This window comes from Antechinus flavipes, chromosome 1 (genome assembly GCF_016432865.1).
Source record: "Antechinus flavipes isolate AdamAnt ecotype Samford, QLD, Australia chromosome 1, AdamAnt_v2, whole genome shotgun sequence".
In the NCBI taxonomy this organism is placed as follows: Eukaryota; Metazoa; Chordata; class Mammalia; order Dasyuromorphia; family Dasyuridae; genus Antechinus; species Antechinus flavipes.
In genome coordinates, this window is record NC_067398.1 from 48,626,680 (window position 1) to 48,643,325 (window position 16,646).

At 53.0% G+C, this 16,646-nt stretch overlaps 1 protein-coding gene across 2 annotated transcripts; it reads left to right on the top strand.

Annotated features, from left to right (window-relative positions):
• The first annotated feature begins 1,190 nt into the window (after positions 1-1,190).
• BRPF1 (bromodomain and PHD finger containing 1) lies at positions 1,191-16,609 on the top strand. Of its 2 annotated transcripts, none has more exons than XM_051981691.1 (15): positions 1,191-1,320; positions 1,987-2,093; positions 4,193-4,810; positions 6,960-7,919; positions 9,087-9,288; positions 9,576-9,707; positions 10,284-10,430; positions 11,361-11,670; positions 11,935-12,249; positions 12,669-12,953; positions 13,501-13,648; positions 13,918-14,054; positions 14,147-14,265; positions 14,735-14,889; positions 15,779-16,609. In XM_051981691.1, the coding sequence occupies exons 3-15, from the start codon at positions 4,203-4,205 to the stop codon at positions 15,960-15,962; spliced, it is 3,702 nt and encodes a 1,233-aa protein (XP_051837651.1). In that variant the 5' UTR covers positions 1,191-1,320; positions 1,987-2,093; positions 4,193-4,202; the 3' UTR covers positions 15,963-16,609. The 2 variants fall into 2 exon arrangements, with proteins under 2 accessions (XP_051837651.1, XP_051837661.1); XM_051981701.1 differs by having other exon boundaries at positions 1,192-1,320; positions 10,284-10,412.
• The last annotated feature ends 37 nt before the right edge of the window (positions 16,610-16,646 follow it).

Below are 16,646 nucleotides of genomic sequence, written 5' to 3' on the forward strand. Positions count from 1 at the left end.
CCTTCCATCACCCAGGGGCTTTCTCCCTTCCCCTCCCCCTGGGGGCCCAGGGAACAGAGGGCTGTAGAAGGAAGACCTGAATTCAAGTCCTACCAGCAGTGAGTCACTCCTCTCCTGACCTCAGTTTCCTCCTCTGTAAAAGGAAGAGGCTGGACACTAGGATCCCTTCCAACTCTACAGCCGTTATGCCCCTCACCAAGCCGGGTTACCTTCTCGTGCCTCAGTTTCCTCCTCTGTAACCTCAATGGCTTTGAAGACCTCTGGCAGGTCTAGAGCCGAGGCCCCAGGGTCCTCATCCGCTTATCAAGGGCCAGGCACGCGTGGGCATCCGCGATGAGAAGCGACATAGGGCGGCCGGAGGTGGCTGAGGAGGGATTCGATCCCTAGTCGCCACAGCAGCCTCGAGCTCGGAGGTCAGCACGCTGTCCCTGTTCCACGCGGGCGGGCAGGCCTCCGCGCGAGTCCTGGCTCGGGTCCGCCCCTTCGCCCAAGCCCCGCCCCTCTTCTCGGCGCTCCCTCCGGGCTCCCGGCCCCGCCCGGCCCGGGGGGAGGGCTCCGGCGCTCGGCCCTAGCTCGGCCCAGCGGGGAGGGCGGGCAGGCAGGCGGGCTGGGACGGAGGGAGGGGGGGGGGTGGTTCTCCGGGCTCGCGCTCCTCATTCGCTTCGGCAGATTCGCAGCAAACGGCCCGAGGCCTCTACCCCACCCCCTCCCCCGTCCCGGCGGAGCGACCCCATCTCCGCCCCCCGCCCCACCCCCACGGCGGCGCTGGAAGCGGGCTGCGGCGGCGGCTCCAGCGGGCTCTGGCCTGGCCCCACGTGGGGCGGACTGGGGGTGTCTAAGGAGCCGTGTCGAAAGTGCGACTCGGCGCGGCCGCGGCCTCGCATTTACCCTGCGCTGCTCCTGCCGCCGCCGCCGCCGCTACCGCCGCCGCCGCCGCCGCCACCACCACCACCACCACCGCCGCCGCTGCCCCAAGCCGCCGCCGCCGGCGTCGCCGCCACCCCCCCCTCCCCGCCTCCTCCTCCGCGCCCTTCTCTACCCCAGTCCTTCCTTCCCTTCCCCCCCCCTCTGTTCCGCGCCCTCCCTCCCCCTCCCAGGAGCCTCTATTGTTCCGCCGGCGGCGGCGCGGCCCGAGCCCAGCCCGGCCCGCCCGGGAGGCAGTGAGCAGCCTCAGGACGAGCGGGGCCAGGGCGGCCGGACGCCCGGCCGGGCTCGGTGGAGGCTGCTGCGCGCCCCCGGCAGCCTGCCCGGTCCTGCTGCCTTCCCCGGCCCGGGTGCCCCGCCCGGACGCCGGCTATGAGCCCGCACTGGCGGCGGCCGGTGAGTACGCGCCCGCCCGAGGGGGGACCCCCGGCTGGGGCCGGGGCACTGCCCGCGGGCCGTTTCCACGCCAACCGCCTGGCCCTTTAAGAAGCCCTCCTCCCGTCCGGTCCGGTTGTCCGGGACTCCCTCCCCCCCTTCCCCGGCCCGGTACGATTGTCCGGGACCCCCTATTCCACCGGATCCGGTTGTCCGAAACCCCCTCGCAGACCTTCCCTGCCCTGAGCTGCGGCGCCGGGAGAGTGTCCGGGAGCTCTGTCCCGGCTCGGCCAACCCAGCCAGGATGCCCCCTTGCTACAAAGTATCCTTCGGGGGCGTGAGCCAATGGCAGCTGGGAATTGTTGTTTAACTTGTTACACTTGGATAAAGGGAAAACTCTGGACGGTTTCCTGGACCGGGGCAGGGAAGGGGAGCAGGGAGCGCTCGGCCCAGCCGCCCCCAGCCTGGGATTTTGAGGGGATTAAGAGGGTCCTCGAATCCAGCATTGGCTGGCCAGCCCCTGGTTGTGTCCCTCCCCACTTATTTCGGCCCCTGGAAGGCAGCTGTCATGCTCCCAGGCCCCCATTCATTTTTAAGGCTTTAAATATTGATGTGCTTTTTGTTCTCTTCCCCCACCTCCCCCCGTCCCCATTAATACACTCTGTCCACCATCACTACCCCCTCAAGCCATAACTGGGGCCCGGTGTGACAGCCACAGGAGCAGAGAACAGGCTGGCCCAGCCAGAGCAGAGGCGGGAAAGCTACGGGGAGGAGTACAGCCTATTGTAGAAAGGGTAAGGGTTGGGCTCGGGGACTTTGGGGGTGTTGGTGGTTGGTTTTTCTTGGTTTTCCCTCAAAAGAGACAGACTCTGGAAGTCAGTTTTAAATTTCTTTAGAGTTCAGCATGTGGACTTGCTCAGCAAAGGTCAAAATGTTGTTGCATATAGCAACATCATAGCAGGGGACTGTGAAGTTTTTTATGTTTTAACTGTATTTCAGTTTCCTTGATTTCCTTTATTAGCCTATGTAATTTTTTTTCTATGTTTAAAAACATCATTCTGAAAAGGGGGCCATATGTGCCACTAGACTGCCAAAAGGGGCCCCTGACAAAAAAAGGTTAGAAGCTCTGCCTTCGAAGCTCTTCCTTCACATAGCTTCTTCAGATTTTCAGACCCAGGTTTGCCAAAAGCAATGCCCCTGTTTCTGAACTTCTCAACAAATACAAGAATTTCCAGTAACTTTTTCCTTAAGGGTCTGACCCATATGACTTCTGATCCCCCATCAACAGAGCCTGAGAAAAGGCAATGCTGGGGAGGAGTCTGGGCCATCTTCAGGCCCAGGTTGCCAAGAGTTAGTGCTTCCTGCTGCTTCCTGTCCCTAAAGATCCAGCACAGAGGTATCTCTGAGGGCCTGAAGACTCAGTTGTTTTCAATGGCAACAGTCTCCATAGAGACTGAGAGGTTAAAGAGCTCAGATATAAAACATAACTCCTTCATTCCTCTTGGCTGTAAAGTTCTCTGGTTCTCAAGCCTATTGGACATCACTGGAGTTTCTACTCAAAAGTTCCTAGTGGTTGATCAGAGATCCATGTCAGAACAGGGAATAAGGTCAGTGGGTACCAATTCAATTCAAAAAAACATTGTGTCTACTGTATGCCAAGAACTGTGCTAAATACCACGCTGAGATTTAACAGCTCCTCCCTGCCCCCCATATCCACTTGGGATTTAACCCAGGAACTAGTCATTCTAGACTTGGCTACTTATTCAGCAGTTCTGAGCCAGCCTTTTCCTGGGCTACAACTTTCCTATGTGAAAAACAGACATGGCTGATACTAACTTACGTCTCATAGGGAATATGTGATTTACTTAATAGAGTATCTGGTGGCATGCTGTTCTTGGTAGGGATTAGGAAGGTGTTGTAGTTGAGAATCCAAGCTATACAGCTGGTTTCCCTTAACTGAACCCAGGGAATTATGGTCTCATGTTAATGTAATGTCCAAGTGGGGCTCAAGTAAGCAATGACTTGCCTTTCGAGGAAATGCTTAGGGGAAGGATACATAGATTAACATAGTTAGAGATCACCTACGTGTTATACCATGATATTGCTTGGCATTGAGCTCTCTCATCCTGTAATCTTTCATGGACCCCCATATCTGGTGTCTGAAAGGAGAAATTAAAGACTCCACCTCTGTGGGAAGGTCAGGAGTCAGGACTCAATCAGTCTACCAAACATTTATACCAAAGCATTATGCCAGGTGCCAGGGATACAAACAGCAAATGAGACACTTCCTGCCCTCCAGGAGCTTACATTCTAATAAAGGGATAATATACAGTGGTGGCCCGGGAAGGGTCTAAGTGGGTGGGAATGGAGCCATGGGCAGTAGATTGTCACATCCTTTTCAGTAGCAGCGGTGGAATTGATTTGATTGTTGTTCATAGGACAAGAGGTAGCAGGGAAAGAGGAGAGTATACTCATGGGAAGGCAGGGAGTAAGATATTCCCCAATGAGAACCCTCCCCATATCCTGATGATGACTGGATGGGATGAACAACTCGGAACCAGTATGGTTTACCTACTAAGCCCAGTGAATCAGGAGAGCCTGACACTGGTGGAGGCTTGAAGCAAAGGAAGTAAACCTAGCTGCTTGTAGGCAAGTAGCCTACAGTTTGGAGGGGAGGGGAAGGTTTCTGGTTGCTCTGTCCCTGGTAGGAAGAAGGGGGCAACAGCAGAGCAGAGAGCAGGGCACTCATGCTGGCCCTGTGCTGGCTGAGTGAGACAGGGCCCTTGGTTCCTTCAAACTGCCTTCAAGAGGAGGTTTGGGGAGCCTCCTGTAGCGGGGTTGTGGTTGTCAGGCCTCCCCATCAGCTTCTCACAGCTGTCTGTCTGCATTCCAGATGTGACAGAATGGGGGTGGATTTTGATGTGAAGACTTTCTGCCACAACCTACGGGCCACGAAGCCCCCCTACGAGTGTCCCATAGAGACCTGCCGCAAGATCTATAAAAGTTACAGCGGCATTGAGTACCACCTGTACCATTATGACCACGACAGCCCACCTCCACCTCAGCAGACTCCCCTTCGAAAGCACAAGAAGAAGGGGCGCCAGTCCCGCTCAGCCAACAAGCAGTCCCCCAACCCTTCCGAAGTGTCCCAGTCCCCCAGCCGCGAGGTGATGACCTACGCCCAGGCCCAGCGCATGGTAGAGGTGGACCTGCATGGCCGAGTCCATCGAATAAGCATCTTTGACAACCTGGACGTTGTGTCTGAGGACGAGGAGGCCCTGGAGGAGAACCCCGAGAACGGCAGCAACAAAGAGAACACGGAGACCCCAGCCGCCACACCCAAAGCCGGCAAGCACAAGAGCAAGGACAAGCGCAAGGACTCCAACCATCACCACCACCACCACCACCACAATGCCTCGGCCAACGCCGCCCCAAAGCTGCCCGAGGTGGTGTACCGGGAGCTGGAGCAGGACACCCCCGACGCCCCACCTCGCCCCACCTCTTACTACCGGTAAGGCCAGTCCTGCCCTTGCCCCCTCCTCCAGCATGCCACTGACCCTGACCTGAGGACCAGCCACACGGGAGCAGGGCCTAGAAGGGCTGGGAGCCCAGGCAGGGATCAGGCCTTCTTTGTCCTCCTTCCCAGTACTTTGTGTGGGATGCTACAAGTCATCTGAGCACCTCACAATTCTTTAGCACCCCAAAGCTCACAAGGTGCCCACAGCTACCCTGTCAGGTAGGTGATACTAGTGGCGGCATCCCCATCTGTCCTCAGCACTTGAGACTTCTATGATTTCGTTCTTGGGGGAGGATCCCTCCGCTGATGCGAAACTTGACCCTTCTGTGAATTTCTAGATGGAAGGACTGGAGTGCTGCCCTGGGCAAGAGCCTTTCCAGACTGGGCAGGGCTTCTCTGTATGGCCTGTGACCAGGTCAGTCCAGGAGGCTCTGGTTTGGGATGACCTGCTGTGGCTCATGCCCTCCTGCTTCAGTTTTCAAAAGTCCAGGATCACCTCTGTACCTTGATGAAGCATCAGGGGAGGGCTGCAGACAAGGTTCCCCCTTCTTTAGATAAGAAAATGAGTCAGAGAGAAGACTGGTTTGTGACCACACAGTTCAGCGTGAAAGAGCTAGAGGGATGGATGAATGGATAGATGGACGGACAGACAGACGAATGGTCAGATGGATGTTTACATGGATGAATGATTGGTTGGCTAGTTTAAGGAACAGAACAGATAAGAGGGAATAGATCACCGTGAGCCTTGGCCTCTCCTGGGTGTAGGTGCTTCTGCCTCAGCTCATGCCATTCCAAGCCTTATTCCTTGTGCAGTTTTTAAGCCAATTCTTTACTCTTTTTGCCCATCCTGATTTCTACCCTTTGTATTCCTGCCATCTCTCCCTTTTCTCCTGACCTCCTTTGCCCTTTATGGGCCTCCTGCCTGGTTGGTTTCTCTATCTCCTCTCTGTGATTGGGGGCCCAGCCCAAAAGCAATCCGATCTGGTTGGGTTTCCTCTCCGTTACACCCTGTGCCTTTGTATAGAAAGCCGGGGTCCTTAGCCAGCAAGGACAGCTCATTCACTCAGACTAAACTCTATGGTCCTTTCTAGAACCTTCAGGGAGTGAAGCTCAAACACTGAGGGAAAAGAAAGTGCAGGCGGAAATAATACCCATGGGTCAGATCTTTGCTTCTCTCCCACTCTCTAAATACCTTCTTACCCTGGACCACGTCTCTAGCCCTGGAAAGGACCTCAGAAGTCATCTAGACAAACCACCTCATTTGACAGGCAGGGAAACTGAGATCCAGAAAATTAAGGCCACACAACTGGCAAGCAGCAGAGATGAAATTTGCCCTCAGATGGTGTGGTACCGTACCATGCTATTTCCCTGGGTGGCTATTGGGCTGTGTTAGGACTCATATGATCACCAAAAACAGAAAGCTTGACTCTGGTGTTCATGTGAGAAGTCTGGGGGACCCTTGGAGGCCTGCAGCACCCCTAGAACCCTCAGTAGGGCCTGCTGATTCAGGGCAGTCTCCAAGGACTGCTGGAGGAACCTGGCTTTTTTCATTTCCCTGAAGGTACATGGTGACTCAAGGAGGAAACAGGTTGCCAAGTGGCTGGCCATTTGATAGCAAACAATAGCCCAGAGTTCTATGCAGTCAACTGTCAAGCTCCTTCTACTCCTCAGTGACAGGGACCAGGCAGCAGTATATCTTCTGTACTTTCCTCCTGCTTCTGACTGCTCACTTCCTGTGTAATTCCTTTATGAAATCATCTATTCCGTTGTAACCTCCTTAGAAGGGATTGTCTTTGTATTTGTAGCTCCTCCAGAGTCTTACATGATGGATTGCACGTATAGGTATTTGAGGTTTGTTGATTGCTTTTCTTTGCAACATATCTAGGTGCCCTAAAGTGTATGTGCTCAGTTTCATTGGTCACATTTGCCTTTGATGTTCATTTAACAAGGTCCCACCCAGATAAAAACCTTAGAAAAAGTAATACTTACACAGAGTGATTTTCTCCTGAGTCTCCAAATCCTTTATAGAAATAACCTTCAGGGTCCTCACACAGCATCTTGTCCTTCCCTTTGTGTACTTGCCAGAGGCTCTGAGGGATGGGGAAAGGGCATGCCCAAACCTGAGTCACCATGTCCTCTGCAGGTACATTGAGAAATCAGCAGAGGAGCTGGATGAGGAGGTAGAGTATGACATGGATGAGGAGGACTATATCTGGCTGGACATCATGAATGAGCGCCGGAAGACAGAGGGAGTGAGCCCCATCCCCCAGGAGATCTTTGAGTACCTGATGGACCGGTTAGAGAAGGAGTCCTATTTCGAGAGCCACCACAAGGGGGACCCCAACGCCCTGGTGGATGAGGACGCCGTGTGCTGCATCTGTAATGACGGTGAGTGTCAGAACAGCAATGTGATTCTCTTCTGCGATATGTGCAACCTGGCTGTTCACCAAGAATGTTATGGCGTCCCCTACATCCCTGAAGGCCAGTGGCTTTGCCGCCGCTGCCTACAGTCCCCGTCCCGGGCAGTGGACTGTGCCCTTTGCCCGAACAAGGGCGGGGCCTTCAAGCAGACGGACGACGGTCGGTGGGCTCACGTAGTGTGTGCCCTGTGGATCCCTGAGGTATGCTTCGCCAACACAGTGTTTCTGGAGCCCATTGACAGCATTGAGCACATCCCACCTGCCCGATGGAAACTCACATGCTACATCTGCAAGCAGAGGGGTTCAGGGGCCTGCATTCAGTGCCACAAGGCCAACTGCTACACAGCCTTCCACGTGACCTGCGCCCAGCAGGCCGGCCTCTACATGAAGATGGAGCCAGTCCGGGAAACGGGTGCCAATGGCACCTCCTTCAGTGTGCGTAAAACCGCCTACTGTGATATCCACACACCTCCGGGCTCTGTGCGCCGCCTGCCTGCCCTATCACACAGTGAGGGGGAAGAAGAAGAGGAGGAAGAGGAAGAAGAGGGAAAAGGTTGGAGTTCAGAGAAGGTGAAGAAAGCAAAGGCCAAGTCAAGGATAAAGATGAAGAAGGCTCGGAAGATCTTGGCAGAAAAACGGGCAGCAGCACCTGTGGTATCAGTCCCCTGCATCCCACCACACAGGTAGGCAGGGCCCCAGATGATTAAGAATGGGGAGCCTCTGATTTCCCCTTTGACAAAGAAGTTCATAGATCATTAAGTGTTGGAAGGGGCCTTATGTATCATCTAGTGTCTCCTTCCGTTTTACAGCTAAGGGAACTGAGGGCCAATGAGCTAAAGGAAATTGCCCCACATTACCTAATTAATTACTAATAGAACCAGGATTAAGATGCAGGGCTGCAGGGTCCGTTTTTTTACATCATGAGTTGGCAGAGCCATAATGAAGAACAGAGATTGGTGAACATTTTCTAACCCACAAGAAAAAAATCATGGGTCCGTACCCTAATTTAAAAGTTACTTGATTTAGGAGAGTAAAACTTTACTCACAAATAATTTTTAAAACATTTTCATGTTTTGGCCAGTTCATGGGGAGTATGTAGGAAGAAAAGAAGAAATAAAAGAAACTTTAACAAAGGGAAAAAGAGGGTTGTAAATGTATGAAATAGAGAAAGCAGTAAAGAGACCTGTTAGTGAATTTCTGGAGTTTAAACTGTTCACCCCATGTTGTTTACTGGGCCTATAACTTCTTTTTATCCATTGGAATGCTACTTAGCCCATTAACTATTGTTTACAGCTCTTTATTCTTCTATCCTTCAAGGTTTACTCTGAATGTTGTAGTTCAGTGGGGGAAATTGCTGTGGGCATAGGGACCACACACAGCCCCTGTCATGAGCTAAGAGTCCCTGCTGTAGAACTGGATGTTGGGGTCTTGGAACCTTGCTGGTCAAGGTTTCTTCTGTCTGGGGTTGCTGAAACTGCTTTACAGCTTAAGCAGAGTCTCCATGGTGTTTACGGCTGGATGAGAGGTTTCCAAAGACCTTTTGCTATTCTGCTTCAGTGAGGGCAGGGCTACAGTCTGTGTAGCTTATGGAGGACACAAATCCACCTCTGTACCCTCCTGATGTTGAAAGGATGGAGTGTGGGAGGGTCATATAATTGAAACCATATGCTCTGCTCAGAGGCTCTTCCTGGCCTAGAAGCCTGTAAGCACGCTAGCCTGAGGCTCGGGAGCCAAATTGAGAAGAGACTAGCTGAGGGCAAAGCCTCTGGTGAGAGGTAGGTACCAGTTGGCCTGTACAAATTACTGCAGGGTGCTCCCCCCTCCTCCCTCTGTCCTTCCCATCTTTTTAGGCTCAGCAAGATTACTAATCGCTTAACCATTCAGAGGAAGAGCCAGTTTATGCAAAGGCTGCACAGCTATTGGACGCTAAAGCGACAGTCCAGGAATGGGGTCCCCCTACTTCGCCGCCTGCAGACTCACTTGCAGTCCCAGAGGAATTGTGATCAAGTTGGGGCACCACGGCCAGCTCCCCCAGGGGGACTAGGAACTGGGGTAAGATAATTTTGTGGGGTGAGGGAGGCAGATTAGAGCAGAGTATGGAAGAAGGTGGGGAAAGAGTGGGGATTTAGGCTACTAGTGTTCTCATGCCTATCCCTCACCTAGGACACAGAGGATGGCAGCCATTTGGATAGCGGCCAAGCTCCAGGTGATCCTTGCTTATAGCCAAGGTCTGAGGAGTGAAAGGAGATCCTCCACCTGCTTGTGTCACTAATAACTATTATCACTTTTCCCCCAGTCCTGTTCCATTTTCAGCTTTGTTTTCCTTTTTTCCTCCTCAGAGAGACTCTGAGGACAAGAATTGGGCCCTGAAAGAACAACTGAAGTCATGGCAACGGTTGCGCCATGACTTGGAACGCGCCCGGCTGCTGGTGGAACTGATTCGGAAACGTGAGAAGCTCAAGAGAGAGACGGTAATTCCCATTCTGTCCCTGGGCAGGAAGCATGGCTGTCATTCTAGAGGGCAGGTGCTCTTGAAGCCCTAGCCATGGAACCTACAGAAGCTCAAGAATGCTCAATCTGCCAGTGGCAGAGAAGTCAAGTCTCTGATGCTCTTCTCTACTTGGCCTTCTTTTTGACTTTTACACAATAAACTAGGGACAGTATATGACAAGACTTAGTTTTCTAAGTGCTAAATTGTAAACTTTTAGCACTTAATTTTATCTTGTCATATTTGATTACATAGCAGAAAATTTATTTTCCTGTAAGTAGATTTCATTAGTTCACAAGCACTTGCCAGCCTTGTAGGAATACAAAGTAAAATAGTCCCTCCCTCTCTGAGAACTCCCATTCCTCAGCTGAGTAAGAATTAGGAGCAGGATGAGAAAATTTGTATGTTTCTTTCTCTCTTCACAGCCAGCTCGAAGGAGCCAGTTGGAAGAGAAGAATCAACAGACCATAAATCAAACTTTGCCCATCACTAAAACCCTTTTTCCTGGAAGGGCATTTCCTGGGACTGTGATCTGAACATCACTTGTCTTATGTTTCAGATCAAGGTCCAGCAAGTAGCCTTAGAGATGCAACTGACCCCTTTCCTCATCCTCCTCCGTAAGACCTTAGAACAACTCCAAGAAAAGGACACGGGCAATATATTCAGCGAGCCGGTCCCTCTGTCTGAGGTAACAGAAATCTACGAAGTAAGAACCCCTTCCCCCTCTCACCCAGCCTTACCCCTACCCCCATCCCGGTTCTTCCATGCTGAGTTGGATTCCTGATGTCATTTCACTGGGAGTGGGTGGGACCCTGGTTACTGAGTCTGCCAGCTAGAGTAGCAGCCTTCCCCTCTTGAGAGGAGAGGTCTTATGCCTGTCACACCTGTCACACATTGTCAGCAAAGTAAACTTTGTCCAACACCTGGGTCAATCTGTCCTTGTCGAATGGAGAGATCCTTTCGATAGTTAGAGCTTGTTGACTTGAGTCAGGGGAGGGGGGGAGGGGGAGCCGGGGGAGTTGACCCCAAAGACTATAATAGTCATTCCTGAGAAGTGCCACACTTAGATCATGGCACTGACCAACAAACAAAGGATTGAGAGAGGCAGGGAGGGGTTGCTTCTAATCTCAGGACATAACGCTCTGGAAGCGCTGACTGTTGGAGAGTTCTAAAGTGCTAGGCCAATACCCACCATCTCCTGACTAGAAATGTTTTCTGTAATAGAATAGCAGTTTCATGATACTAAGTATAAAGGGATACACAGATGCAGGATGTTTTCAGAGCCTTGTCCCCATCTCTTGCTGAACCCTTACAACACCTTTGTAAAGCTGAGCAGATGGAATTGTTGTCATTTTATATATGGGAGATCCCCAAAGCCCAGAGTGATTCACTGACTCAGGGTCACTACTAAGAAATCGGTTGCCCTGCTGGAATTAGAGTCCAGATCCCCAAATCCACTGCTCTTGACAACATCTCACATGTGTTCTTGATGCCCTGAATTTCTTGATTCCCCTTTATGGTATCTGGAGGGAACTCGTCCCTGGGGTTTGGAGCAGGGCCCTGGGTAGATGGGGGTAGGGAGGTCAGTGGGCGATCTCTCCATGTAGCCAGGGCCTGCTTTGTCCCTTCCTGGCAGGTGCCCGACTATCTTGAGCACATCAAGAAACCCATGGACTTTTCTACAATGAAGCAGAACCTGGAGGCCTATAGATACCTAAACTTTGATGACTTTGAGGAGGATTTCCATCTCATAGTCAGCAATTGCCTCAAGTACAATGCTAAGGACACCATTTTTTACCGGGCAGCAGTGCGGCTGCGGGAGCAGGGGGGCACCGTGCTCCGGCAGGCCCGGCGGCAGGCTGACAAGATGGGCATCGACTTTGAGACGGGCATGCACTTCCCCCACAACCTGGCTGGGGATGAGGCCCTACTCCATGCAGAGGATGGTGGGTGATGTGATGGGCCTCCCAGACACATGCCAGTTCTCTTGGTGGGCATTAATTCCCTAGACCCTTCCCTCTCTGGTCCTAGGTTGGCATTGCTTATGTCACCAGGGAGTGGCCTTCCCCAGCTTGGAGACAAGGACACCTGGGTGGGACTAGGGGAGGACTTGGTTTCATCATGGGGTCATGGGGTTTTCAAGGGCTCTGCCTAGCTCTGATCTTCACATCCCTGTCCAACTTGCCTCCCCTGCCCTCCACCCTCTCCAGAGGAAGAACGGTTTCTGTTGTCGGAGAACCAGAAACACCTGCCACCAGAGGAGCAGCTGAAGCTCTTATTGGAACAATTGGACGAGGTTAATGCCAGCAAGCAAAATGTCAATCGCTCCCGACGAGCCAAGATGATCAAGAAGGAAATGACAGCGTTACGCAGGAAATTGGCGCACCAGAGGGAGGCCGGCCGGGAAGGGCCAGAACGGCACAGTGCAGCGGGGCGGGGTGCCCTACAGGCCCACACCCCTTGTGACAAGGATGGACAGACGGACAGTGCGGCCGAGGAGAGCAGCAGCCAAGAGACGGGCAAAGGTCTGCGCGTCCATGGGGGCCTGGGCCTCAGGGCCCTGAGGAAGGGACCCCTACAGGCTGGTCCTCACTTCCAGGGAGGCCATTCAGGCTTGGTCCCTCCTGGCAACTGTGGCCTCCCACTTCCCATGGAGGCCTCCTGTGCCCATCCCCGATGCCCGGGTTTCTCAACTGCCTCTCTAACTGTAGCTGCCAGGGAAGAGGGGTCCTCAGGGCCTCACTTACTGGGCAGTGATAGCAAGCAAGGTACTTCCCACTGCACTGAAACAAGGAGCTGAGGAGAAGGGAAACTTGATTTCCCTCTATTTTAAATCTATTCCCTTGGCCCTTACTTAGAATCCTGGTCTGAGACATTGTCAGAGCATGAACCTAGCCCTCTGGAGCCCTTACTCAATATTCTCTCCCTTCTGCCTCTGCTTTAGGTCTGGGCCCTAACTTGTCCTCAACTCCTGCCCATGAGGTGGGCAGAAGGACCTCAGTCTTGTTCTCAAAGAAGAACCCGAAGACAGCTGGCCCTCCCAAGCGGCCAGGCCGGCCTCCAAAGAATCGTGAGAGCCAGCTGGCCCCAGGTCATGGCAGCAGCCCCGTGGGGCCTCCCCAGCTCCCCATCATGGGCTCTCAGAGACAGCGAAAGCGAGGGAGGAGTCCTCGGCCCAGCTCAAGCTCTGACAGTGACAGTGATAAATCCACCGAAGACCCTCCCATTGGTGAGCCAGCCTTCCTGTTGTCTCTTGTGGATATAAACAAAGGCACAGCTCTTCCCTGTGAACTTCACAGTAGTTTACTCATCGAGTCCACCTCTTTGTCCAGTAAGGAGCATAACATCATAGATTGAGAACTGGAAGGGACTTGAGAGGTCCCTGAGACCCCCCCACACTTGTTTTACACACAAGAAAACAGGCATATCAAACTCAGTTACACAGCTTATAACCTCTTAGAGGTATCTAAAGTGACATTTGAACCCAGCCCTTCCTGACTCCATGTTTCATACCCTGTTCAGGTCCTCCCAAAGTTGAAGAGTTGGTCTAGCAACACAGTTAAACACTTGGTAATTCCAGGACTAATCCCTAGTTCTCCTGTCATTATGAGCAGCACCAGCTATAGTTACTACTAGTACAGATCATGCAGGATTGTGGCAATCCTAAGCCTTTTGTGGAACATTGGGAGTATTCTCCTGTTCAGGATAGAGACAGGAATAAATCCTGGTATTCTTTCCACCCAGACAGATCATCCTGTTCCTTCTCTCTAACCCAGATTTACCAGCAAATGGCTTCAGCAGCGGGAGCCAGCCTGTGAAAAAGAGCTTTCTCGTCTATCGCAATGACTGCAGTCTTCCCCGGAGCAGCTCTGACTCGGAATCCAGCAGCAGTAGCAGCAGCAGTGCTGCTTCGGACCGAACCAGGTACTTGGCCATCATATCTGAATTCTTGTTGGAGCTGTCCCAGGAGGAAGGCCTCCAGAACAGCCATGGGAACAGCAGCCTTCGCAGGGTTCCTGGTGAAGGGCCTGGGGTGGATTTCTCTGCCATTCTCAGCTGTGAAGGCAAAGGATAGGTTCTCTTCTTCTCTGAAGGATAGAACCTTGAGGTGCTAGTCATCACCTTTCCTTCAAACTTTTAATGGTTATAGCTTCTTTAAAAGCTAACTGGAATTTCTGATTATTCCCTCACAGCACAACCCCCTCGAAACAAGGCCGAGGCAAGCCTTCCTTCTCCAGAGGAACCTTTCCAGAGGACAGCAGCGAGGATACATCTGGCACTGAGAATGAGTCCTACTCTGTGGGCACAGGGCGAGGCATGGGGCATAGCAGTAAGTACCCTCCCAGAGTCAGGGGAGCCCAGTTTTGAAGCTGTCTTCCCTCTGCACTCCTTGATTCAACTTTCTCTTCCATTTCTGTGCAGTGGTGAGGAAGAGTCTGGGCCGGGGACCTGGTTGGCTCTCTGAGGATGAGGACTCCCCGCTGGATGCCCTGGACCTGGTGTGGGCAAAGTGCCGAGGGTACCCCTCGTACCCAGCTCTGGTAGGATCCTGCTTCTCCTACCTTGCCCCATGCCTTCTGCCCTCACCCCACACCAGCCCCAGCTACAAGGCCAGGAAAGTGAACCAGAATACAAAATCGAGGTTAACAAAGAGTTTTCGAAACCCCACTGGAGCCAGAGAGAGTCCAGTGAGCGTGAGGGGTTCTTGGCAGGCAGACAGTTGGACAGGTGCAGCTCAGGGACCTGTCTCCCCAGTTTTGATGTGGTATACATTTCCACCCTTGTGTATCACATAGGTACTCTGAACAGTCTCATTCAATCTCCCAGCATTGTGGCTACCCAATGCAGTTATGGCCCAGGGGTCATAAGGTCTCTGGGGCCTTGTAGCCCCTCGATTATCAACAGCAATCTCTTTGGCCACACAAGAGTGGCTAGACTGGCCAGAGTATTAGGCAGGAGGTTCTGAGGGGAGGGAGAGGACTGAACCAAGCTGTGCCCCCAATCCGTCAGATCATCGACCCAAAGATGCCTCGGGAGGGCATGTTCCACCACGGGGTACCCATTCCCGTGCCCCCGCTGGAGGTGTTGAAACTTGGGGAGCAGATGACCCAGGAAGCTCGTGAGCATCTCTACCTCGTCCTCTTCTTTGACAACAAGAGAACCTGGTAAGGGGAAAGGGGAGGCAGTTACGGGCTAGGGAGGGGAATTAACAATCTTTAAGGATAGCTCTCGTTGTTCCCCAGAAGTAGGGTCCAAAAGCAGACAGCCTGACAAACTGTTTGGTAGAAAGCAGTAAACAGAAGGCTGAGATTGACGTAAGCAGAGCAGCAGCTCTAGCCAGACACCAGTACTTCTATTTGTTCTCTGAAGATTTGGTCATTGTGCTAAAATAGAATGTGTGCTTGCTGATTACTGTACGGGCACAGGCCGAATAGGAGTAGAAAGGTGGAAGGGGCTTCGGTCCATCTGGCTTTCCTGATTCATTTTGCAGATGGGCAAGTTCCAAGTTGAGGCTTACACGAGTTAAATAATTCACACATCCAAGTAATAAATAAGAGCTAGGAGTTGGAACCATGCCTTATGGTTCCAGAAGCAGGGCTCTCCCCAGTGGACCATATTTTTTCTCCCAAGAAGCCAGTTGTCATGTCTGACAAAGCTCACGCGCTCTGAGCCATAGTTGTGAATTTTGAAGAGATCTCAGAAGCCATCTCGTAAAAAGCCCCTCATTTTTCAGACTAGGAAGCCCTAGTGGTGGCTTGTCTGGAGGTCACTGGCAGTTCAGTGACGGAACTGGCACTGATCTCGCTAACTTACAGAGCGTTTGCTGCTCTATCACCTTGATGCTCCTCATCATCATTGGAGATGATGAAGACCTTGGGAGAGGGCAGTGGGGTCTCCATCCCCATTGTGCCCTATCCACATTTGCTTTTTAGCCCTATCTGTAGAGGATGATTGTGGCGGAATTAACTTGAAAACACCTGGTTTGGAGTGGGTGGATTCGGAAAAGGCTCCTGGGCGCAGATCCTTCCGCCCTCACTTTGTCCCTCTCCACAGGCAGTGGCTCCCCAGGACCAAGCTAGTTCCTCTGGGAGTAAACCAGGACCTAGACAAGGAAAAGATGCTGGAAGGCCGCAAGTCTAACATCCGCAAGTCAGTGCAGATCGCCTACCACCGGGCCCTGCAGCACCGCAGCAAGGTGCAGGGGGAGCAGAGCAGCGATACCAGTGACAGTGACTGAATCTGCTTGGCCACGCCGGGGGCACCCGTCAGCCTCTGCACTGACTCATTCCTGGTCTTGGGGCCAGTCTCAGGGGAAGCTGGGCGGGGGTGGTCCCGCTCCAAGTGCAGCTGGACTGTACCGGACACTCCAGGGGGCCGCGGCGGCCTGGGCCACGGAGACGTCCTGAAGTCCGAAGGAGGCGTCCTCTCCTCAACCTACCCCCGTTCCCCCCAGTGTCCGCTGTCTGAGCGAGAGAGGTCCTTGGCTGGACTCTGACCCCGCCGTCACCCAGCCCACCTCGGTTTGCTGGCTCGGGAACCCCTTGGCCCAGGAGGCCTCGAGGCATCTGCGGGTGCGGGTGCGGGTTTGGGCGGGCCCTGCCGCGGGCAGCACGCCCATGTCTGTCTGTCTCTCCCGCCCTGAAAGGGGGGTCCCCGGAGGGTGCCTGATGACCCTTCTGCTACTGTACATACTGTAAATTAGCGGAGAATTTAAATTATTCTCATTTGTAACTGCGTTCCGGGTCGCGCCAGAATCCTTTGGCACTAAAAAGCCTGGGGCTTGTCCCCGGGTCCCCCTCCCCGCCTCTCCCACGGGTCCCTGTCCTGCAAATTGGTTTGTATTTATTTCGGAGGAAGAAAATATATTGATTCTTAGAAAATAAACGGTCTATTTGGAATTCCACTTCCTGCCAAGGGGGAG

Excerpts from the sequence above, each read along its gene's own strand:
- BRPF1 (XM_051981691.1), top strand. The coding sequence starts at position 4,203 with ATGGGGGTGGATTTTGATGTGAAGACTTTCTGCCACAACCTACGGGCC. Across the intron at positions 10,431-11,360 it reads AGGTAACAGAAATCTACGAA|GTGCCCGACTATCTTGAGCA; the intron begins GTAAGAACCCCT and ends CCTTCCTGGCAG. Across the intron at positions 12,954-13,500 it reads CACCGAAGACCCTCCCATTG|ATTTACCAGCAAATGGCTTC; the intron begins GTGAGCCAGCCT and ends TCTCTAACCCAG.